This window comes from Ziziphus jujuba, chromosome 10 (genome assembly GCF_031755915.1).
Source record: "Ziziphus jujuba cultivar Dongzao chromosome 10, ASM3175591v1".
NCBI lineage: Eukaryota > Viridiplantae > Streptophyta > Magnoliopsida > Rosales > Rhamnaceae > Ziziphus > Ziziphus jujuba.
In genome coordinates this window covers 17,062,886-17,089,681 of record NC_083388.1, presented here as the reverse complement: position 1 = coordinate 17,089,681, position 26,796 = coordinate 17,062,886, and the positions used below count along the sequence as shown (strand labels likewise).

Sequence of the window (26,796 nt, the reverse complement as noted above, 5' to 3'; positions counted from 1 at the left end):
AAATGTATGAAATTTAGAAGAGAAGGAAAGTGAGAGAGGTTATGTTGGCTTCGAGGATACTGTACCGATGATGCATACAGCACGGCGTTGTGGGTATTTGGCCGTGTGTGGGAGTGGGGATGTCGTTGCCTTCATTGCCTGCGTAGGCAAATCTTGTTTTGTCATTGTCGCCACGCCACTGCTTTTGCTTTGTATGAAAAGCAACCTTCTTTTTTCTTTTTCTTTTTTTTTTAATATTTGTATATATATATATATACATAATTAAATTCAAATCAAGTTTTAAATGCCAACTTTTTTTTACCTTTTAAATCATGTTTAAAAATTAAAAATTAAAATTATAGATATTTATTATCAAATCCCAATTAAAATCATTTTTTTATAAATAGAATTTTAATATATAAATAAATTTATATTTGACTATTCATATATATATATATATATATATATATATTATGGAAGAAACTAACAATAATATTAATGGAAAGAAATTATTACTTCACGTTTTTGTTTATAATGCTAGATGAAAATGCCAACTCAACGTCCAAAACAAAAAAATAAAATAAAATAAAATAAAGAAAATCAAAATACCAACTCATATATGGTAGAATTTTATGTTGACCTTTCAACAAGAAATTGTACTCATGTTTTTTAATTTATTTTAATTTTCAGATTGTGAATGGTGTGTTGTCTGTTTGAGAAAAATCTTGCATGTTGGTTAAAGAGTCTTAATTGGCTTTGGAACAAAAAGGGCTAATTTTGTACCATTTTCCCTCATTTGGTCGCAGTCTATGTCCCCAAATTACATTAGAAAAAAAAAAAAAAAAATGCATCGTCTGCAACCATGGCCGTCAATACGTACAAAGCAAAGAGAGCCACTTTCGGTTTTGATCTGATGACTCATCTTAAATCTTGATTCTCAGCAAGTAAGAAATATTCTTGATTTCCAGCTACTATTAACTATTATGCTAATGTTATAGAGGAATGTCTTCACCTTTTGGTGGTCCTCTTTTATTGTTTTAACTTGCCCCAAAATGAAAACCAAAAAAAGTAAAAAATAAAAAATAAGTACATGTTCCTTTCCTTTTTGGGGTGCTTCTGGTTTTGAAAAAGCAAATATTAACAATGTGTAAAATGTGCAATCTAAAGGAAGACAGTGCAAAATTTGTAGAGTAGAGATATTTGTCACTAACAGACACAACAGCAATTAAATGGATTTCATTTTCAAAAATAAAAGCCTATATTCCAAAATGAACATTTAACATTAACCAACTAACTTCTCATGTCAACATGTAAATCCATTGGTGATGGGTTATTAGTGATTAACAACAATATTTTTCCAATTTGTTTACTTGTCATGTTTTCAATTAGAGCAAAGCAAGACTTTTCACTGTTTATTATCATGTCATTCTGGATCCCTGACTCGTCTCATTCTGAGCCTTTGGCCTGTTTGACATTGGGTCAAATCTGTCTGGGCATCGCCCCTTCTCTTCTCTTGATCTACTTCGGTTACAACTCGGTCAATCTCATAGGGGAAGTAAACTAGTGCACTTAGCGCTAGCAGACTACCGGTTTATCATTGATGATTATCACTACTGAAGCTGGCAACTGACGTGATAATTCTTAGGAAATAGCATTTGTCACCAGCATATTGGATTATCAAAATATCTTAGGGCTTGCAAATGACAAATGTAATACTGTGACCATGTTCAAGTAATTTATCATACTTACTATTATTATTAATATTTTTGGAGTAATTTATCATGCTTAAACCAGCAAATTGGGAAATCAAACTACCTTGGGATTTGCATATGCTAAATGCAGTGCTGTGACCATGTTCAATTAACTATCATACTTCTTTTTTTTTTTTTTTTTTTTTTTTTTTTTTTTTTTTTTGGGGGGGGGGGGGGGGGAGTAATTTACCATACTTAAATTTTGCCAAATACCATAAAATAATATTAAAAAAAAAAAAAAAAAACTACCCATTTGTCATACATGCCGAGGATGCTTTACAACTCAATGACTCATAACCTATTACCTTAAAATACAAAATATGATTCATAACCGGCTGTTAATAAGCTTGAAATCACAAATGCAGCGGCAGGACAAAATATCTCACGCGCTTTGACTACACTTTTCAAAATCTTGAAAAAGAAAATATTTTAATCACCACAGCATCCATGACGAAATGTAGTATTTACAGAGTGACAAATTTTATTCAATACTGCAAGATAGAGAGTCCATATCCTGACCTCATTATTATTTCACTCCCTAGCACAATAAGAGAGAGAGAGAGAGAGAGAGAGGGAAAAATGAGTATTTCTTGTATTCTTTCACTGTAAGTAAATCGTACATGTATGGTGAAATGTTATCAGGAAAAACGTTTACCCAGAAACCCGATGCAAAACCCATCCCAAGTAGTGAAGCAGAATAACATAGAACAGGATGTTTATTGGTCTCCACCAGCATATTAGTCATATCTACCAGAAAAAAATGAAGTGCTCAAAGGAAGCACATGATTTTTGAGTCATGGAAATTCTAGGGGGTTGCTTTTCTATGGGGCTCGACTCCTATAGCTGTTCATGTTGGTTGTTAAAAGTACATGTTTTACAAACATAGTAGACTGTAGAAGACGAGTGGTATGAAAGCATTATCAAGTTGAGCTGTGTAGGCCTCCAACAAGCCACTAACCGTCACGGCTAGGATAAGCGAGAACCAATGCTGCAAATCAAAACAAATATAATAAAATAAACGCATGCAACTCCACAAGATCAGGTAGTATAGATAACCCCACCAAGACCAGGCACAGACATTAAGTCCTGTATTATGAGGATTGTGGTGGAATCATTTTATAGTATAGCACATTAAAATTTCTTTGCTTGAATACATAAAACACATACAACAGTGAAAACCTAATTTAGCATAACCGATTCTGAGAGAGATACCTCTGTAAAAATATATCCAGTAGATGCTAGAAGTGGAAGAAGAACTGAACAAGCCGCCAAAACAGATGTTATACCAGCTGCAGTACCTTCAATGGTTTTCTCTACCAATCGAAGCACATTTCAACATGTAAGCAAGATATGGAAAACCATGCTGAGTGAGTAGGGGAGATAAAGATCAAGATAGCAACAAGGTACTTACTGCCAGTTTTGCTCCACCTGAGGACACCATACTTGTGGCCAACCATTGATGCCTGAATGCATAAGGTAAGTCATTAATCATTATGGTAGATGATGGGGAATCCTTTCAGTAAAAAAATTCTGAGAACATGTAAGGAATAGGAAAAGGAAAAATGACCCTGTTCTAAGTGTGGGAGCTTACCCACTTCCATGGAAAGGGTGAAAAAGGGAAACAGAGCATGGTATATGAATTTATCAACATGGTTCACACACCATTCCAGATGGTGATTCCCGAGAGTTCAGGAGAGAATATGAAAACAATACGAGTGATTTTTCTTCAATAAATAAAACCAACCAAAATGATTTTTTTTATTTAAAAATAGAGAGAGAGAGAGAGAGAGAGAGAGAGAGCTTAACTCCTTTAATTTCATCTAAAGCATAATTGATAACGGACCCAAATTTTATTTGGAAAAAAAATAATGTTGTAGTCTGTAATACCTGATGTACTTGATAAATATTATAGTATACAAATTAAAAAAAATTACTCAAATGGAAGGATAAATCAGAAGAGCATTCTGTAGCAACAGTGTGCCAAGATATGGTACACAGCAAGAAGCATACTCACCATTGTATCTCCAATCCCAAGACTCAAGATTCCAGCAAAAGGAGCAAGGGGACGATCATTGTACCCAGAAGACATCCAAATAGGAAGTGCACATCCCAATAAGAGTGAAAAGTGGCTGGAAAAAGTAGATAACTAGACTTAATTACAAGAACAATATGCTTATAGAGCTTTGATTTTCAAGGAAAAGCCAAGCATACCTAACAATAAGTAGATCAGAATCACGATGGTCAGTGAAAGCATTCATAAATTGATGAATAGGCTGTCCCAAAGGCCAAATTCTCCATACCTGACTATAAAACATGGTTATAGAAAATGAACCATGAAAAACACAAAAGAAACTGAAAAACCATCTTTAACAGATTCCAAACTGAAGCACATGAAAAACTAAGATGCCAGCTTTTCTTCTGGAAGAAGATTAAGAAAGACGTTTAGCAAATAAAACACCAGCTAGCAGATGTCAGGTTTCCATCTGTAGCCACGTTAACAAAGAATGCCAGTACAAGGTCCCCTATCATTGCAAGATTCATCAGATTGTGCAATGATTTTGCAAGCCATAACGGCCTTCTATTAATACAAACCTTTCCAGATAGGAAAAGGTGGGTCCCACAAATTTTTTTTATAAACATGGAAGTAAACCAACATGGCCCACAAGATTCTCATCGCTAACACAATTAGTAAAGTCTTCTATTTATTGCATGGAAAATATATAAAATTGGAAATAGCAGCACAATATGGAAGTTAGATAACTTACTCGAATAATTTCCAATGCCAAGAAAATTCCAAAAGCCGCCCCAAATGCAAGATCAAGAAACTTTGGCTGGAAAACATACATCAAGTTAGCAATATATTCATGAACATCACAACCAGAATGGATGAGCATAGAATGACAAACAAATTCTATGTTACTTCTAAATCACCTGGAAGATAAGAGCAGGAAGAAACATTGAAACAGCCATAAGATGGTAGTATTTCCTCAAAAGAATCCTCTCAATCTTGCTATTCTTTGAAATGTTATAAAATCTCAGAACAGATACATATATCACACAAACCCAGTAGATGCATAAAGATATTCTTTTATATGGTTCCGAAAAGATGAATGAAAGTATCCTGCCAAAAGAGATGTCATGAATACTTGTAATAGTGACCTTAAAAAATAAGCTAAGCACCAAAAGAAGAAAAATAGTACATTTCAGAGAGAGAAGGTAATTTCAGGGGTCAGGGTCATACATAACTTTGTATTATAAGTCAAATTCTACAAAGTTGAAAAATTACAGGAAACAACCTAAAAATCCCAGACTTGTTCACATTACTTGGGATTACTCTATGATTTCAATGGATCAAATTGTCTGTATGACTAGCATGTTCAGAATGTAGGTATTCAAGAAAGTAATACATGCCTAAACACTCTAAACAGTTTGAATTTCTAATAAAATAGACTTCTTTCACACATCTAATATTGAAGAATCCACCAAGGAATTTCACGGGGGGATCTGGCAAGGACATTAACTTTTGTAGATCATCATATCTTCCACCTTCAAATTAAGAAGCATCCGAGGCAAAACATTGACATGCATGCAGACACTTAAAACGGCATTCAAAAATTTAGATGCCATGATGACTTGACTTCCTTCACTCCAGCACCTTTTTATTCAAAATCACATCCTGTAACAGAGATGTATTATGGTGGCTTATTGATCTACATCCTACAGTTAATAGCTGAGATACTTAGTTTCAATTTTCAACTTATAAAACAAAGATTGACATCCACACCTCAGTAAACATTAACATTACTAATATGATACAGTCACTACAAACAGGCGCTGAAGCCAATAAGAGCCACTGAATAAAATCCCCTCTAAAACACATCAGAATAGATATAACAAAGTGCACCAGAAGTAAACAAATATCGAATTGAATCAGATATTAAAAGAAAGTAATACCATAATAAAGGATGCATATGAAAATCCAGAACAAATTGCATCCATGATGGAATGACCACTATCATGATAAATCCAAGGGATGCAAAGAATATAAGAGATCTCCAGATCTCATCGTATTTCCTTGATTCAGATGAGGCAGTCTTTAAGGACCATTCCAAAACTTGGAGAAAAAATTTAAAGACCACTGTAAAAAGAAGAAGGCCAAGCAGCATCCCCTGCATGGAAGAGAACAATCTTTGTATCCTCCTAGACCATTCACAAATAATTTAATCACTTAAAAGAATCATACCTGTATAATAATGCCTATCTCACTTCTTTTACTTCCATATCGTACCACCTCAGATGTAAACAAGAACCCAGACAACTGTAGAAAAAATCTTATCACCAACAGTATGCCAAAAAAGGCCAGTTATCCAAAGAAAGAAAGAGGGGGGAGGCAGGGGGAAGGCTATCAAGTGCATAAAAGAAACTAACCTTCACTATGGTCAATGCCATCATATCACCAAAATATAGAACAAGGCCAGAAGTCACCAAAAGAGCTTCCCCTTAAAAAAGAGTGAAAATATTATCAATTTTACAAAAAGAACAAGAATATCTTGCTTAAACAGAAAAAAGTAACATAAAGACATCTATTATGAAACTGCAATGAAGCAAACGTTAAAGCAATTCAACTTCTTGAACAGAAGGCGGAGTTAATGAAAACAGGAACTAAAAGCAAAGACATGAGTATGGGGGAGTATATTATGGGGAACAATAACACGTAACTTCATGTTTCCAAGTTGGGAGCAACATGAAAAGACATTTCTCACAACCATCAGCCATGGTCAGAGAAATCATCGCAAAACCAGCTTATTTCCTACTCCAAGAATTATTTCAAGTGTGTAAATTTGTTTTTCCCCTTCCCAATATGAGGAATTCACCACAGTAAGTAAAGATATTAATTAACAAGATAGTAGTATGAGACATACCAATGGAAGCACAAGATGGAAAAGTATTCAGAAGATGCTGAATTAATTTCACAGCCGCAAATCCATGAGATAGCATCCACAGTAACTTCAATGTTGTGTGGAATCCTGTATGATCATAAAAGTCTCAGCAGTAAAACTATTTGCTAACTCAACCAGAATTAAGAACAAGGCTAAACACAGTTCCTTTAAAAATATTGAAGGAAAAAAAAAAAAATATATATATATATATATATCAAACCCCCAGTGTTCCTATCTTGCTTACATCAAGATAACATAATTCTTTTTATAGAAAAACGAAAGAAAATAGAACTCGGAAGGTGCAGAATATGAACTTACCAGTGACAGATATTGTACCAAGGGACACACAGCAGAGTGCTATATATAAGACCATGCAACTTAAACTTAACTTTGCATCCCAAACACGTGGATGCCTATTCTCAGGTGCACGCCATAAAATTATGCAGAGGAATATAAGCACGCTTAAGCAGCATGCAGAAGTAGCCCAGTACTGCATTGTCAGATGTTCAAACTCTACAGCCAAAAAAGAAGAAGGGAAAAATAAAAAATAAAAAAGAAAACCCATCATTACACATGTTAAGAGGTATCATAATGGATGATAACAAACCCAACCAATTTTGAATTGGATGCATGAAAAGTCAAAGAAACATGGTAAAATGAAATAGGAAAACAACAGATGATAACAATGTTTCTTGATTTCACAAGTTTTCCTTTATACCAATGCATCTTTGCCAAGTTACCCAAATCGAAATCGATATCAAACAGCATATATTTCCTTCTCTAATGAATACAACAAGCATTACACACAACATATCAAACGTCACTATTCCATGAAATATGTGACAGAACAAAAGAAATAAATAGATGAATTAAGCTCTAATGGAAAATTTAATGATACCCCAAAGTGAAATATTTCAGTTTGAAGACTAATGAAGTACCTTCAATTCCAACTTCCTTCAATGAGACTGCCCTCGCCATTTGTATCAACTTTGACATCATAACAGTAGGCATCGTAACTGCTCCTAACAGTATACCTGACGAAGCACCTGGCCTGAAATATGAAATTAATCATTCGTTTGTTTTGGAGAGAAAGAAAATAATAATAATAATAAAAAGAAAATCTCTCATTTAAAAATAATCCATAGGCTAATTTTTCTTCAGTAGAATTAAAATCGAAAATCCCATTCCATTTCTTATATACTTTCTCAGGAAACAAACAGGTAGCAAAAATTCATGAAACAAAAATTGCGAATTTTGACATCCAGCATAAGGTATCGTAAACCTAAGAAACCAGGAATTGACAGAAATAAAGAGTTTATGGAACCAAAAAAAACCTGGTTTTAAAAAGAGCGAAGGAATTGAAATTATCGGCGCGGATATCGAGGAAGAGGGCAGAGAGGGCGAGGAGAAAGAGGGCGAAGCCATGGCAGAGGAGAGAGGAAGGGAGAGAAGAGAGGACGGGAACCATGAAAAGTAGGACCACGGCTCTCTCCCCATTCACCAGCGACGCCATGGCCGCCATTTTTTGCTTCAATTGCTTGTTATCCTTCTTCTCAAAACAATACTACAATATCATATAATTCACTGATTTTTACAGACACCAATTGAAGAAGACGAAGAAGAAGAAATTGGTGTGCCGGGCTGGGATGGGTTTTGGGTTTCCACGCCTACCAAACTATAACTTGCGGTTTAACAAACTCTTTTTAATTTGCTTTTCCTTTCCAGTTCTATTTTTTATTTTTTATTTTTTATTTTTTTCTCAGGGAATTCAAAATTTTCATTACAAAAAAACTGTGTGATTACACATTAATTACCAATATAGAGCACAAAATTGAATATGGTTGAGATGGAAACAAGATGGAACAGCGGTAAAACATTAAAAATATAGTATATATATATATATATTTTTTTTTTTGTAATTATATATCTATATATATATATATATAATTTTGTTTTGATAAATAAATAATTATAGACTCTTTTGGCATGGTAAAATTAGGCGACAGTCAACTCCAGACGCGGGAACGTATTACGACTGATTAGAAGACGAAGCAACGCGGCAAAAGCGAAGAAGACGACCAAGTGACCAACTATGACTTTTAAACCCAAAAAAAAAAAAAATCCTAATTTTTCAAATTCCTCATTTTCATTTATGTGAGATGATCTAAAATAAACAAATTAATTATGTAAAATAAAAAAATAAATCAATTAAATAATTACATATATATATATATATATATTCATTTTGAATATTTTTGCATTTTATTCTATGTAATTTTGCATCAACATTAACGTCCTAAGTTTATAACCAGTGAAACATTCTTCACATCATGATTTTTTTAACTGCTAAAACAAAAATTTCATTTCAATTATACCTTTATGGAAAATGATAACCTCTACATACAATGTATATGAACTTTAACAGTTGAAAAATTAGGATGTGAAAGTTTTGGACTCAAGTACTAATTCGATACCATACAGGATAAAATACAAAAATGTTAAAACGATAAGAAGCATTGGTGCCAAAACATTTTTTTTCCATTAAATAAACTTTTTAAGTCAATAACTTTTGACACTAGACAGGATTTGAGATCTTCCTGAGATAAAATTATATATCTTGAATTTATAAATGTTGCTCAAACATGGTAAAGTAACTTAACAACATAAACTTTTGTATATACAATGCAAATAAACCAAGGAAAGAAAAATAAAAAGCAAAAGAAAGATTGCTAATTCGATCCTCTTGATAAGCCCCATGAGTTCCTTGTGTGCATGCCAGAATGCTCAAATCACATGTGTTAAGAGTGGGTTTCAAAGGCTATATATTGTCAGTTTGGAGTCCCAAAAGGTTACGAAAGACGAGTCAACGGCATGATTTGAGCAGTACAAGAAGGTGAAGCTTATATAATGAATTTGACACAGGTTATACTTTTGATTATGGCACCCATCACAATAGCTTTAGGGAGGGGAGATTTTTTTTTTTTTTTTTTAATCCAAATCAAAGGTTAAACCTTAAATCTGGAAATGTTGTTTATATTTTTTATTTTGTAAAAAAAAACGAATGATTGACTTTATAAATTGCTTAATATTGATAATATGCTAATCGTGTTTTGAACTCCTTCGGTTTTTGTATTGTATTACTTATATATATATATATATATATTAACCATTAATGTATTTTCAGACCCAATTTTTATCACTTATTTGAATGAAAAAATAAGTGAATTATATACGTACATATTTATATACTGTATTTTTCTCATATCATATTTTACAAACTATGATTCTACGAAAATATGTGAATAATATATTACTTACTTAATTTGTGGCCAAGGTCGCAGCCAAACTGGTAAGCGCCATACTTCTTTACCTTCGACTATGACAAGCTACAATGCCGATATTTACCCAAAACAAAAAAGTAACTGTACTATTGTTGTGTCTCCGAAAGGAAGTGCATAGGCAAACTACCACTTCTTGAGATAAGGATTTTAAGTTCAAGTCTCCTAATTTTTAATGCCAAAAAATCCTCATTCCTCCTGTTAAAGGTGGTTGCTAGGATTTCTTATTCCGTTGTTGGTTGTTGCACAAAATTTCAAACCTCCTAAAGATGAGAGGTCAAATGGCTGTTTATCAATTTATTTACTAAACAAAATGAATGGTATTATTTTATTGCTTTATATTGAGTAATGCTATCATATATTTTAAAGATCCATTCATCCATACTTAAATGACATATTTTATTATCATATCATTTGGTAAACTATTTGATATTTATAAAAAGTGGCAATTCATTTTAAATCAACCTATTATTTAAAGCTATTAAATACTATTTGTGTCAAAATTTCTACCCTAATCTAGACCTAAATAATATTCTATTAAATGGATTGACCTATTTAATTTATTTTGTAAATTATTATTTTTAATGTTATAATATAATTATATATTGATTTATTAGTGCTTTTAATTTTATGCAATAATTTAACTTGTTCATATCGTATCAATTTTCAATTAAATGAGTTAATGTGTTAGTGGTGTATTTATAATCATTTTAATTGTGTTAACACTTTCATTCAAAAAACAAAAAAAAAATTTGTTGACACTAGTAGATTATTTAGCAAGTCAGTTTTGAGTCATGCTCTTATGTGATCAAACCTAAATTACTGTTAATTTAATTAACCCATTTTTAAGTAGCTTAATTTAATTGGACTGAACCTAAACTAAAAATCTTATACTTAAAATGTCTCAAATTTGATTCCCGGTGTCCCATAAACGTAAGAAAATGTGTAACATTGGAAAAATGATCGTTGAATATCAATAATTCATCATGCTAATACAGAAAATTCTACTCAGCAATTTTATTTTATGCTATTGTAACAATCCGTCCTCGAAAGACACTTAGGTTTTGACTTTTTGTATGATCAAGAATTTCGATTTGACCAGTACATTATATGTCTAGCTCATCGATATGAATTTGTAGAGTGGCGGCACAGCTTATTTCAAGTTATGGCTAAACATTTATGATTCTGGAAAGTTTTAAATATTTTATCAATATGCAAACCAGTACCGACATTGTTTGTGAGTGATTCAAGGGCCTATATATACATAGAAAATCGTGCTTTCGGTAAATAAATTGAAAAATATCCAAAAAGTCACAAAAACTTTCCTCAAAACTGTAAAAGCTGAATTGGGTCAACTCGACCCATTTTATTGTCAAACTGGGTCAAGTTGGTTTTGATCTCTTTTTCGACTACCACTGTTGACATGTGCCTGACCACTGGCAAGAGTACCTTCAGGGGACCAAGCTGCCAAGTTTTCTAGCCAAACTGCTAGCTGATGCATTAGGATTAGTCATTTGAAGCCAACGATGGTTGTTTGATGTTTTTTGGGTGTTTTCTTCATTTTTTGGCTGTATCAATCTGACCCATACCTTTCTCCCTATATTTTTTACTTTGACTTTTCAACAAGTTTTCTGGCCACCAGCAATATGTTTGGACTAAAATGAACTTAGATTCTTGTTTCCCATTCCATGAGATTTCTATTGATATAAAGTTTATAAATTTTGGAGTTCGTTTGATAATATTTTTTATTTTTAATCAATTAATTAAGTATCATATAAAATTGGACTGTGTTTGGATCCAATTGGACAAATTTGAAGTTGAACTTTTGCAATTAAGTGTTAATGGGACTCAATGGAAGGTTTAATTTCAATAAATTGGCATTTGGATGAAAAAAATCCAATTTTGAATATTGGATATTTAGGATTCACAATATAATTGGACTACTGGTGTCCAATTATAAAAATTTTGGAGTTATAAAAATTATTTTGGAACATTAGTATGAATCATATCTTGGATTTGATATTTGGAATCTAAAGAATATTTTATTATATTACAAGCCCTCTTATTACTCTTGGAAGTGACTCTGCAAAGAAACAGGAGTGAGCATCAGCAGTATATGTAAGTGATTTATATTTTTAAATGATTTTTGGATATATTAGTACAATTATATATATGGTTTGAATATTATATATATATGGTTTGATTTAAACACATATCGTGTATATTCATAAATATATACGTTTACATAATTGTGTTATTATTTCATGTAACTTTTAACAAGATTTTAAATAGTTTTAAATTTAAATGAGTTTATGGTGAACTTAGAAATTTTGATTTTTAAACATCTGGGTCTTTCAATTGATGTTTTAATCCTTTTGAAAAATAATTGATTTTAAAAAATTGGATTTGAAATTGTATATTCTTAAACATCCTTAAATGTTTATGTTTCAAAATGCATAACTATGGTTTATGGTAATATATATTTCTTTGTTGGTATTTATTTTTTGATATGAAATGATGATTTTTGAATATTTGGAGTATTTAAATAGTTGGATTTGAATATTAAATTCTGATTTATTGTACTGTATTTATTTGGAAAAAATAGAAAGTACGATTTTGAAATAATAGTTTATAAATATTCTCTGTTGCTTTTAAAGGGTGTATCATATAGTACTAGTGGTTCTGTTTCTATTATTAGTCATACGCAAGCTTGGTTATACTATGTGTAGCAGTAATATGTGAGAATGATGATAAGCTGTATGCTATTTTCTAGGAGTGATGAGTTGTTTGCCACTCACTTGTGACCATAGGATGATAGGTTGACATGATACGAGAAAATAATAATGAGTTGTGTGTCATTCTTTCATAGTGATGATGATTAGTATTCACTCCCTCATAACTTTAGTTTCTATGTATCTCTTTTATTGTTTGGTGGTGTTTCGGAATGTTGTGCACCATATAGTAATGCTAGGTATATCGTATAGTACATTATATATGTTCTTTCTAAATTTATGTTTCAATTGGTTAACAATACCTAAAATTATTTAATTGTGAAATGCTTTTTCTATTATATTATTTAGAATATAACTTGGGTTTTGTGAAATACCTTTAAAAAGGTAAATTTTTCGAAAGAGTGAAAGTGAGGCCTTAAGTGAAAATATTTGAATTCTAAATGAATATTTTATATTATTCATTTATTTCATTCATTGAGCCCGTCTCATAGTTTTATATTTTTAAATTTTTCTCTTAAGCCTCAGTTGATAGGTTATGCACATTACATCTGACATCTTCATCATCCTTCCAGTATATCATCATTTTATATCTTTATCATCGTTGTTATTCCATTGTTGATATATTTTCTATTTCATGTACTTCTGCTTGATCTATTATTTATGTTGTCGTTTATTTAGTCTTAAACTTTTACATCTCTAAGATTATTCTGGTGGATTGACCTAATATGTATGACTGTTATTTTATTTTCTTTCTCTCGGTTTTCAGGTTAAAACCCTTGATGCTTATGACAATGATTTTATGAAAATTTTATTAACAAGATTTGTGATATTTTATTTATATTGTTGAGTTATATCCATTTCATAGGAAGTTCCAATTAGACCTTCGGTATCAATTTAATGGGGTTTCATAGACAGGGCAATTTTGGTTATCGGACTGGGCCCCAGAAGCTGTCTTCTCAGCTATTAATATTAGTTCTAAGTCTACGCTCTAGGAACACTAGTTGAAATAGTTGCATAAGGATTTCATCAACTTGAGCTTTATCACTCAAGGAAGGAAGACACAGGCAAAATAGTCGCTTGGCTCCGTAATTTTCCTATTTTCTATATATATATATATATATATATAAAATGCACACCACCTAAGAAGCTAACACCCTGCCACTATTGTTGTTTTATTGACTTATTCATAGGATGATTACTGCAAGTATACAGATCATATCAAGTAATAAAATGATGAGAGAGTATCGTTCCCACAAGAATTGATTTTAATATAAACTAATTATCAAAATTTTGACTAATTATTTAGGCACACATGAAAATGAGAAAATTGAAATTAAAAGCAAAGCAAGATATTAAACAATGAAATTGTAAACTAAAATCAAGTAAATGACAAAAGAAAAGAAATTAAGTCACAAACACACAATTCAACAACTTGAAGTGGAATTATAATGAACTAGAAACCTAGAATTTTGATGTACCCTCTACCCTTCCTATATTTGACTAATTAGGTTGACAAAATACCAAATTTTACCTAATTTCTAGCCTAAGGAGATTCCAATTTAATCTAATCTATTTTTCCAAAGAGAAATTAGAATCTATAAGTTCTTAATGAAAATTAGAAATTCCTTCCTAAAATTTCTAATTCTTCATTCCTTAAATCCTCTCTTTTATGGCTACCGAATTCCCATTTAAATTTTTCAATATTAATTAGGACCTAGGTTGTATTAATCTAGTGACAAATTTACCAATTTAAACCTCCCAATTAAAATAGTAAATCTACTCAATACCCAAACAAATTCCCAAATACAAGAGTATATTAAACAAAAAATATAAGATTAACACAAGAAAATTGGATAAAAAGCAAAATAAGATATTAACTCATTAATTAAATATTATCTAAGTAGAGGTTCCATCAAAATCCCAGATGGAAATTTAGCTACACATGTTATAGTAATACCATAACAAAAATCAAAGAAAAATCCATAAAGGAAGCATAATATTTAATAATTAACAATAAACCCAATAAAAAGTAGAGAAATAAAAGCTGGAAGAGAAAAAAAAAAAAAACTAATTTAGTTGAAGAATCTTGATGCTCCAATGTCTTGAAAGACTTCAATCCTCTTCAATCTAAGCTTTCTCTCTCTAGCTCCTCTTCTTCTCTCTCTACAATCTTCCTTGGTGTTTTTGCCTCCTTTTCTTCCCCTTTCTCTACAATGGTGGCTGTTCTCCTTATTTACCAATCCTCTTCAAAAATAAAGCCTTCTCCAAAAATAATCTCAAAGACCCTATCTTTTTTTTTTTTTTTTGGGGTTAAATCCAACCCTTTAATCAAGATCAAAAGGTCTTAAATGTGCAATGACTCTCACATGCCTATTTTAAATGAGGTCATATGATTTGCACATGCAAATCTCTACAATAAAGGCACATACCTTGTACGTGCTCTCATTAAAACTTCATTTTGACCAAAGTCAATAAAAATCAAAATTAGAAATTAAGGCACGGAAAGTTAAAATGTTGAGTATCTTGAACAATGGGTGGCATCTTTGACTTGATTTAGTTCTAGTGAGCTTTCTTCCTCTCCACGGTGATCCCCAAAACTTTAAAAACCATAAAAATTACTCTTAATTTCACTTAAGAGCTCACCTACACAAGTACACAAAAATATATCAAAATAACCATAAATGCTTCAGTTTTCCACAAATAATCAAACTATAGAAAACTAAATAAGTGAGCTAAAACTCACTTATCACTTATCCAACAATCAAATAGTATATTATTATTACTAGGAATTAGTGTTCAGGGATAACAATGTGGTTTTGGATAACATCCAATCACAATTTTGTTTTTTTTATACAATAATTAGATTTCAAATTTCTTTTCTAATTTAAAATTTATATTTTATATATATAGTTTTTATTTGTTGGGAAAATAATTATCACTTTATGTTAGGTACTTAATGACCGGACAAGTATTATAAATTATGTTGGGTACTTAATGACATTAATGATGTAGCAAATGTTGCAGCTTACTTTTTACCTAATTAAAGGTTTTAATATTAACTTAGTAATTGAAATGACTTTTTTAATATTTGACACATCAAATATTATCATTTTATGTTGGTAATATATTTCCAACAGAATAATTTTGTTTATATATATATATATATACTTGCAAAGCTCACCCTTTTTTTGGTTGAATTTTAATCTTATTTTTTTACCTTTTTATTTTTGTTTTTTTGATAGTGAGGTTGTTATGCATTACCTAACTTTATATAGCATTTTGGTGCAACACGCTAAATTGACTCACTCATGGTATGCCTGCGTTATTGTTTTAAAAATATTGGAACATTATGGGTCCAAATGGTATATATGCATGCCTTAATTTTTAAATAATGGTGGTGATTTGGGTGTTATTAATCACACGTATATTGTTATGGCCCTGAAAGTATATAAGGCTATGCAAGTTACTAAATATCATCCTACTAATTTGAGCATTGAAGTGTACAAGTTAATTGAAAAAACTCTGATCAATCGGCTTAAAAGTATTCTTTCTCAATTGATTTCTATGAAGCAAATTGCTTTTGTACTTGGTAGATAGATAGTTGATAATATTATGGTAACTTTTGAGATTATTCATTCTATTAGCAACAAGATATCAAGAAATGATTTTCTAATGGCATTGAAACTGGATATGAGTAAAGTATATGACAGGGTAGAATAGAATTTTCTTCAGAGAATGATGGAGGTAATGGGTTTTGATGGATTGTGGGTTTCTTTAACTATGAAATGTATTTCTATTATTTCTTATCGGGGGGGGGGGGGGGGGTTAGCAATGTGATTATTCCAAGTCATGGTTTAAAGCAAGTGGATCTTCTTTCTCCATACTTATTTCTTATATGTGTTGAGGGCTTATCTTGTTTGTTACAAAATGTTGAGGCTGTTGATGTGCTTAAGGGAATTCGAGTTGCAAGAAATGCTCCAATGGTGTCTCATTTGTTTTTTGTAAATGATAGTGTATTATTTGCTCGAGTGGGTTCTGGTAAGTGTGATGTGATTTTGTATATTTTAAAGAAATATGAGGAAGCTTTAGGTCAACAAATTAATTTTCAAAAAACAAATGTTACATTTAGTCCAAATACTCCATCTACAGTACATACTCTTGTTGTAGAAAGATTTCAGATCTATAAAGATGATGACCATGGGAAGTATTTGGGATTGCTTTCATTTATTGGAAGGAATAAAATTTAGGTTTTTTGATTAATAAAGGATTAGAATTTGGTCTAAAATTGCTTGTTGGAAGGGAGGCTTCTTTCTAAAATGGGCAAAGAAGTTTTGGTAAAAATTGTAGTTTAATCTAGTCAGGTTTACAGTATGAGTTCTTTCCAGTTACCAAAAAGATTTTTGAAGGGTTTAAATTGAATGATAGCTAGGTTTTGGTGGGGAGTTCTTGACAATTAAGAAGGCATTCATTGGATAAGCTAGGCTAGGATGTGTCAAGCAAAATCAATGTGGGTTTGGGTTTTAGATTCTTAGAGGAGTTTAATAGAGCTTTTCTAGCTAAGCAATGCTCAAGACTAATTAAATATCCAGACAGTTTAGCTAGTAAAGTTCTTAAAGCTTGTTATTTTCCAAATAACTCTTTTATGGAAGTTGGATTGCGTTCTAATCCTTCTCACCTATAAAGAAGTTTACTCTAGGGTCGAGGTATTTTGGAGAATGGTGGAATTTGGAAAATTGGTGATGGACGGAATGTAAGAATTTATAAGGATGCAGGGTTGCCAGATAATGGTTCACTTCGAATTTTATCTCCACCTATGCTTGGTAAAGAAGCTTGGGCTTATGATCTTTTAACTAAGTCTGAAGAGTGGAATATTGACCTTGTGCATGATTCTTTTTCAAGTCTGAAGTTGATATTATTCTTAATTCCCTCGTTGGAGGTAGTGGAGGAGAGGATGGATTTGCTTGGCATTTCAATAGTAATGGTTTATATACTGTTAAATTAGGTTATTGGATGGGATATAAGTTGGGTAATGGGTGCGAATTTGGGTTGCTCAAGTGATCCTAATTCTATTAGGCTTTGGCAGTCAATTTGGAGATTGGAGATAATGAATAAAGTGTTGGAGTAAAGTACACATGGATCATACACACACATTAAAATTCCATTTAAAATTAATAATCAACTTAGAACTACTAACCTCCAGAAGCAGCCATTGATAAATTTGATTTGCAATCTACAAAATAGAAAATTCGTAATAGCAGTGCTTAAAATGGACATACTGCTTTCTAAACCTTCTCTTTTACATTTATGAAGCGATCTCTTAACATGCTAAAAAAAACACGATGTGTGTATTTTCTTACTTGCCCTATCAATAAAACTCCAGCGTTTTAAAGATTGAAATCACGTGTAAGTTATATGACTTACCCATTATTTTAACTCATACCAAAATAATAATTTAATAATGAATATAATAATAATAAAAATATACATAAGCCAAATAGATCTCTAAAAAGAGCTGGTCCTTTAGTCTACTAGATCAACTGAAATATTATAGAGAGTGCGTATTCAAGAGCCCTACTTAGGGGTGGAAAAAATCCAATCCAATCTGTTCAAACCGACCAATCAAATCCATTTTTAGCGGTTTAGATTGGATTCTTACATCAATTGGATTGGATTGGATTCAAAATATTATAAATTATTTGGATTGGATTGGTTATGGATTGGAAATATAAATGCAATGCAATGCAATCCAATCCAAATCATATATTATATAATTAAAAATTATATATTTTCTATTTTTTTCATTTTTATATATTAATTTTAATTTTTTTAATTTTTATATATTATTATTATTTTTTTTAACCCATCAGTCCCATCCCCAATTCCCAAATTGAATTGGAACCTTAAACATTTTCCTGCATTGCCATCGAACCACCACTATAACCCTAAACATTTACCTGCCTTGCTACCTTTTCTTCTTTATTTTTCATTGTACGAGTGAGATGATGACCATATTGGATTATGCTAATTGTATTTTATGTTTGAATAACTATAATTTATTATTTATATTTTATATTTGGAAAATTTTTTATTTGTATTATATATTTATAGACTAGTAAGTTTCAAACCGATTAACCAATCTAAACCAAACTGATTATAAATGGTTTGGTTTGGTTTGGATTTAACGTTTCAATGGCTTGTATTGGATTCTATGTTAGGTAATCCGAAAAGTATGGATTGGATTGTATTTTGGTCCAAAACCGAACCAATCCAATCCATGCCCATCCCTAGCCCTACTACATGAGTTAGTAAATAAGCAAATCCCATTGATGACATAAATAAGCTATGTAAATGAGTAATTGATTATGCCAAGTCCACACAATATTTATATGTATTTAACATTCTCCCATTTGAACTGCATAATCATCATCACATATGTATAGTCTAAACTCCTACAAAATCTCCCAAAACAAAATGTCATTTCATTTAAGTATAGAGCATGCCAACATGACACAACAATATACTAGACTAGGTAGTAGAGATTCTTTCAGTAGATCTTCCAAAACAAGATACTATTTCAACTGAGTACATTGCATGTCATAAGCTCAGTTCAAATAGTAGAGATTTACCTTACCATGATTCTCCAACACACAATACTATCTTATTTGAGCATGTTGTATACCAATAGGATATAACAATATATCCAAACTAGCTAGTAGGGACTCACCATGGTATCTGTGCATAAACATACACATATACATATAGACTAAAAGTTTCAAACAGGTTTATGAATATAAGGAGCAACAATATGTATAATAAATATCTCATAAATAAATAATGATCCTCATTTATCAATGTATTTTTCAACAATATAATACTCAAAGAAAACAAACAATACTTAACATGGACATTATTACGGAATACATAATAAACTTCCACTAACCCATAACAGTCTCAATTGCTTAACAATCTCATACGGGATACATGCTCCTCAAATATGCCTACTAGTAAGGCTTTGGTCAGTGGATCTGCCATCAGATTGTAAAAGTCGGCGTGTGAACAACAATAATGAAGCCCTCTTCAACTTTTCCCTTCACTACAAAATACTTTATATTAATGTACCTCATACCAAAAGTAACTTTTAAATTATTGGAGAAAAACATTACTGTAGTATTATCACAGTATATCATGATAGGCTTCTCAGCGGAGTCAACTATTCCCAAATCATGAATAAAATTACGAAGCCAAACTGCATGATGAATCACCTCATAACATGCCCCATACTCTACCTCCATGGTCGAGGATGCTGTCACAGATTGCTTGGCACTCCGCCAAGATACAGCTCCACCTACCATAGTAAATATATATCCAGTGGTAGATCTCTTATCGTATACAAAGTCTTTATAATGTGCATCACTATAACCAATTACATCAAGAGAGCTGGTGCATGGATATATCAACATATGATCTTTGGTATATTAAAAATACCTAAAAACCTTAGTTAAATCTTAGTAATAAATAAAACCAGGATTGCTCATAAATCTATCAAGCACACCCACTGCAAAAGCTATGTCAGATCATGTACAAACTTGAACATACATCAAACTACCCACTACTGAAGAATAGGTGATATTTTTTGTCGCCTTCTATCATTTTTGGGACACTGGTTCATAGAAAGCCTTTCATCCTTTATGGTCGATACGCCTCCATGAGAACAAATGTGTATATCGAACCTTCTAAAGATCCTATCAATATAAGCTCTTTCAGACAACTGCTATAAATAGTTGGTCTTATCTTGAACAATTTTGATACTCAAAATAAAACAAGTCTCACCAAGATTTTTTCATATCAAAATGGTTACACAACATCTATTTTGTCTTAGCCAATAAGTCAATATCATGGTAATAAAGAGTATGTCATCAAATACAATACCAAAAATATGAAGATGTTCCCACTGACCTTAACATATATACTCCTATCGACAACAATCTCTTTAAAGCCAATTTTGATGGCAACTTCGTCAAACTTGAGATATCATTGTCTTGAAGCCTACTTAAGAACATAAATAGATTTCTTAATCTTGTAAACTAAATTATCATTCCCCACTTAATGGAAGCTAACTAGTTGAACCATATATACGTCCTCATACAAATCACTATTTAGAAAAGCGGTTCTAACATCCATTTAATGCAACTCTAGGTGATAATGAGCCATAATTACCATAATAATTCTAAAAAGAATCTTTTGTTGATACAGGAAAGAATGCCTTTGTGTAACCAATTCCCTCATTCTGGTTAAACCTTTAGCAACAAGTCTAACTTTATAGCTCTCCACTTGACTATTAAAGTCTCTCTTAATCTTAAATACTCATTTTCACTCAATTAGTTTGCTACCTTTCTATAACTCAAACTCATGCTCTTGTAGGAAAACCTCATAGTAATCAGGATAGCGGATCTCCTAGTCCTCTATAATCTTCTCAAAGCCACATCGATATCTATATCAGCTGGAACATCCTGCTATTCAATAATGGATTCACTCTGATAGACTACTAGTTCATTAATAACCGGATCAACAATATCTCTGTTAGGAACATCAACATTAGGAATGAAAACACCTTATTCACTGAATTGGAGATCTTTTGGACCTTACTGTCATCAAATTCAACATCATCTTTAAAACTAAATAACCCTATTTGACTCGATGGTCCTTATGGTGTGAGATGGATAAAAAAATCTAAAACTCCTAGATCTTATACAATAGTCAACAAAATAACTATTAATGATTTTAGATCCAACTTCTTAATTTGATGATTGTAAACTTGAACCTCAGCTTTGCAACTCCATATTCTAAACTAATGCAAGTTAAGCTTTCTTCCTAACCACGACTCAAAAGGAGTTTTAGGAACATATTTACTAGGCACTTGATTTGAAATATAAGCTTTATCCTTGAAGCTTCTCCCACAAGTAATTTGACAAACTACAGTTTGCTAACATGCATCGCACTATGTCTAACAAGGTGCGATTTCTCCTTTTAACTATGTCATTCTGCAAAGAAGTACTAAGTATTGTATATTGTGCATCATTGCCATACTCATGCAAATAAATTGCAAATAGTCCTAGGTTTCATCTAATCTTATCATAAATGACGTAAAATTCACCACCTGTACAAGATCTTATAGTCTTTAGCTTCTTATTATTTTGAAACTCCATCTTTACCTTGAATTCCTTAAAGGCAACCAAAGAATCCAACTTCTCATGGATAAGCTCAACATGTCCATAATGAGAGATGTCATCAATGAAGGTAATAAAATACTTAGAAACCCCCAAAATAGTTTATGAGAAAGGTCCACATATATGAATGTGGATTAACTCCAAAACATCTCCACACTTAGCTATCGTATCCTTTCTAATTTTCAAAGTCAGTTTTCCTTCCATACATTCAACACAAGTTGACAAGTTGGAGAAGTCAATACTAGGAAGTATCTCATCCTTCACCAACCTTTTCACTCTGTGTCTAGCAATATATCCCAAACGCTCATGCCACAATATTAAAGAATTATCATTAATTTTTCAGCATTTAAAAGCAACAACAAGAGCAACAAAAGAATTAACAAAATATTTGAGACCATTACAAAATAAATCAAGTTGATATAAATTGTCACATAAAGTTTCAAAACCAATAAATTTACCATCCTTACACAGTTCAATTCTTTTATTACCAAACAAAAAATTGTAACCTTGATTATCCAGAAGAGAAACAGATAAAAATTCCTTCATATTGAGGGTACATAAGAAACTTCTTACAGCTCTAAAACATATCTTGTGGCAAGCTTCAAATTGATTATTCCTATAAAATCCAACTTCACTTTTGAGCTATCTCCCATGTAAACATGGTGTTCAAGACTGATTGGCTCTTTTGACTTATCATCCCTACAATAAATTAGTAATATGAATTATTACTTCAGTATACAACCATCAACTATTCATAGGCACATCATAACTATTGGTCTCAATCATCAAGAGGTTACGTTTCTTCTCTTGCTTTCCCTTCAGTTTCCTATAGTCAGATCTCTTGTGTCCAATTTTGTTGTAGTAGTTGTATTTTCCATTGAAGTACTCTTTCTTCTCAACTGAAGGATGAGCACCATCTTTGTGTCCTTTGGATTTCACATCAGAAAACTTTTTTTTGTTGGGCTTAAGTTCTTATCCCTTCTCCTGAAAGAACTTCTTAGACTTATCACTTTGACTACGAACCTTGACCTATTTAACTTATATCATTCTTTCCTTTAATAAGAATGGTATTCAACTCTTCCAAGTTGCATCCTTCCTTCTTGGTATTTAAATTTGATTGATATTATCAAATTGAGACAGGAGACTCCTCAATATAAAATGAGTCAAGAACTCTTCTCCAATATCGATCTTATGGTCCTTAATAAACTCTCTCACTCCTTCAACTCCTCGAAAGATCCAAATAATGGTATTTCTCATTCATATCAAACAAATAAACTTCTTTCCTATTTCCTCAAGAAGCGTCTTTGCAATGTCCAACTTTGAAATACTTGCATATATGGATTCATTCATATAGCCATCATCATCATACAAAACTTGTTAGAATGCTTCCAATCCTCATACAGTTTCTTGGCCGCAGCATTACTCTCGTTGGTTGCATCTCTAGTGGATCCATCTCCAAAGCCATATCCAACTTCATAAATGTTATATTTATAATCAAAGTTTTCTTTCACTTCTTGCAATTTATTCCATCCAACTTTATCATGGAAATCATTGGCCGAACATTTAGGATGCTACTAGCTGTGAAATAATAAATACAACAAAGCATTCAAAACATAAAATAATGCAATTACTATTTTCCAACATCTCAATATAAAATACAGAATATAAATATCATTAGGTCTTCGTAGCACTAAACATACCCTTACACGGATCAGGAACAATCAACTAAATCATCATAATCTAATGCATTGAATTGAGTCACCGACAGGGTAACTCAGAATCGACGATTTATGGAATTTAATCAAATTTCATTACTATTCCAAGCATTCTACAAAGTAACTAAAACCATCGACAAGATAGCCTAATCACTTGTATAGATCCTGGTTAACAAGTGAAAGAGAATTAATATATTAACAATTTCATGAAATAGGTAAATACTACACATCCTATCCACTATATCAATATTATATTGACACCCATAAACTGGATAAAATTAGATTTTACGATAGGTAAGAACTTAAAATTCCATTTACTATGTCAACACATATTTCATTGGTATGCATAATGTAGACAAAATAAATCCCATGATAAGCGATGCCTAAAATTCTATACTATTATACCAACTATGCACAAAGCGTCTTTAGGGAAAACCAAAGATGTTTAATTTTGACCATAGGTATTTAAAAACAAAATTTGCAATGGAAGTTTTCGTCTTCTTTTTTTTTTTAATAAATTAAAAAAGGAAGAAATAAAAATAAATAAATAAATAAGGAAATAACAATAAATAAAGAATACAATTTTTTTTTTTAAAATTAATTTTTTTAAGTTGTTGATGTCATCATGCCAATGTCAGCAAACGTTATGCTAATGTCAACCTTGCTATTTGTAACTTTTCATCTGATGTCATGCTAACATCAGTAAGACATGTCATGCTGATGTCAACACCATCGACATGTCATTTGACATCATGATGACATCAACACTATCAAAATGACATTTCGTTGGGGTCATCTTCCAACTTAACCGGGATCGCGAGTTGATCCCGGTTCCAACAAAATGGATTGCCTAATTTGGTTTTAATTTGATTGAAAAATGGCCTTTTCAACCACCGTCTCTGACCATTCTAATGGTAATCTAATCGTCCGATGACCGGCAAGCATAATCTAAGTCCAATTTTGATCAATTTCAACCTAAAAACAAAGCACAATCAACTTGTATATAAACATTTTTTTTTTATGGGTTTCATAATTTTTCTTTGTATTAGACCAAAATTAAAGGCTTAAAATTATTCCACTCCACACAACAATAACATTTAACAATACTTAGTCATGGTTTTAACAAAAATAGATTTTCACAAAAAATCACAAATGAACTTATTATACAAGAGCTACACAAAATATATAACACAAAATATATATATATATATATATATATATATATTCAATCCAGCATAACAATTCAAAATCTCCAAATATACAAAATTTAGAGAAGATAAAAATATAAAATATTTATATGGATCACAGATCAATGCCTTTCATATATAACAATACAATAAACAAAATATGGACAGATCGTGGAATTTCATCATGTGACAGTTGTAATACCAATTATTAGAGTAAAATAAATACAGATCATACACACATATTAAATTCCATTTAAAATTAATAATCAATTGTAGAACTACTAACCTCCAAAAGTAGTCCTTGATAAACTTGATTTGCAATCTACAAAATTAAAAACACATAATGGCAGTGTCTAAAATAGACACACTGCTTTCTAATCTTCTTAGAGATCTATGAGGTGACCTCTCAAAACCTTAAAGAAAATACGGCATGTGTATTTTCTCACTTGCCATATCAATAAAACTTCAGCCTTTAAAAGACTAAAGTCAAGTGTAAGTTATATGAGTTATCCATTATTTTAACTTGCACCACAATAACAATTTAATAATAACAAAAATATGAATAACTCAAATGGGCCTCTAAAGAGAGCTAGTCTTTCAGTCCAATGGGCCAACTGAAGTATTATATAAAATGTATGCCAAAAACCGTATTACATGAGTTGGTAAATAAGTCAGTCTCATTAATGACATAAATAAGTCTTATAAGTAAGTAATTGATTATGCCAAGTCACACAGTATTTATATATATCTAGCACTAAGTTAAGCTTTTTATGTGGAGAGCCTATAATAATGGTTTACCTTGTGTAGTTGGTTTATTTCAGAGAAAAGTTATTACTAATGATGTATGCCCTTTATGTTGTAATTCGGAGGATGAGTTACATGCTTTATGGGATTTTTCAAATGCGCGAGCCATATGGAAAAAGGATGATTTCAACTCACTGTTAAAATTCATAATGTATAACTCTTTTGCTTAAATGTGTAGTTGGGTTTTTCCAAAACTCAGTTCCTTTCAAGGACTTCGGTTTTCACTAATTATATGGAGTATTTAGCATCGTCGTAATATAATTATCCATGTTGTGGTGGAAAAGGCTGATGAGTTGCTTCTCAGTTCTATTGTGGGTCTGCATTTTGAATTTATGAAAGCTAATTGTAAGACTGAGAAGATAAAAGGTCAGCATTCTAATCGAATATGGCTTCCTCCTAAGGGGATGACTTAAAAATCAATGTTAATGCTGTGGTTTTGTGAAACCGATGATAAGGTGGGGGTTGGTGATGCTGCTCGTAATGCTAAAGTAAAACTTATGGGAGATTTTGTTAAACCTTATAATCTTTTATGGAAGCCTCTTACTGTTGAATTGGTTGCTATTAGAGATGTTATATTATTTTGTCTAGATTCAGGGTTTTTCCATGGTCAGATTGTGAGTCATTCTCAAGTGGAGATTCAGTTGATTCATGGCTTGAAGGACTGTGTGGATGTGAATTTTTTTATCGCTAAGGAGATTCAGTATTTACTTTCTAAGCATATTAATTTTCATTGTCCTTATAAGTGTTAAGAAACTAATAAAGTAGCTCATAGAATTGCTAAATATGTCTTATCTGTTGATAAATTTAGTTCTTGGATGGAAGAAGGTCCAGATTGGCTTTCTGTTGCTATGTAGCAGCATTTTTGTAATCTTGCTTCTTCTTAAATAAAATTCCTTTTCTTCCCCCCCCCCCCCCCCCAAAAAAAAAAATATCGATATTCTTATGGAATGCATAATATGTAATGTTTGCAATGTTTTTTTGATTTTGAATTAATGGACTTTAATGGGCCTTTATGTGCATTATTTGTGGCCTTTTAACTTTCCAACATGGGTTTTGACTTGACGGATGAATTTTTAGTAAAAAACAAGTTTTTGGAATAATTATTCCCAACGGGATAATCAAT

The 26,796-nt window shown here is 31.6% G+C and overlaps 1 protein-coding gene across 1 annotated transcript; it reads right to left on the bottom strand.

Annotated features, from left to right (window-relative positions):
• Positions 1 to 2,298: 2,298 nt before the first annotated feature.
• LOC107411475 (dolichol kinase EVAN) lies at positions 2,299 to 8,531 on the bottom strand. Its single transcript, XM_048468811.2, has 14 exons — positions 8,005 to 8,531; positions 7,609 to 7,721; positions 6,989 to 7,183; positions 6,653 to 6,757; positions 6,159 to 6,229; positions 5,974 to 6,048; positions 5,685 to 5,899; positions 4,662 to 4,851; positions 4,496 to 4,561; positions 3,942 to 4,030; positions 3,745 to 3,859; positions 3,142 to 3,193; positions 2,943 to 3,043; positions 2,299 to 2,718 (listed from the first exon to the last, which is right to left on the bottom strand). Exons 1-14 carry the CDS (start codon positions 8,190 to 8,192, stop codon positions 2,605 to 2,607), a joined length of 1,689 nt encoding a protein of 562 aa, XP_048324768.1. The 5' UTR covers positions 8,193 to 8,531; the 3' UTR covers positions 2,299 to 2,604.
• Positions 8,532 to 26,796: the final 18,265 nt, after the last annotated feature.

Excerpts from the sequence above, each read along its gene's own strand:
- LOC107411475 (XM_048468811.2), bottom strand. The coding sequence starts at position 8,192 with ATGGCGGCCATGGCGTCGCTGGTGAATGGGGAGAGAGCCGTGGTCCTA. Across the intron at positions 7,184-7,608 it reads GAAGGAAGTTGGAATTGAAG|AGTTTGAACATCTGACAATG; the intron begins GTACTTCATTAG and ends TTTTGGCTGTAG. Across the intron at positions 6,049-6,158 it reads TGGCATTGACCATAGTGAAG|TTGTCTGGGTTCTTGTTTAC; the intron begins GTTAGTTTCTTT and ends TTTTTTCTACAG.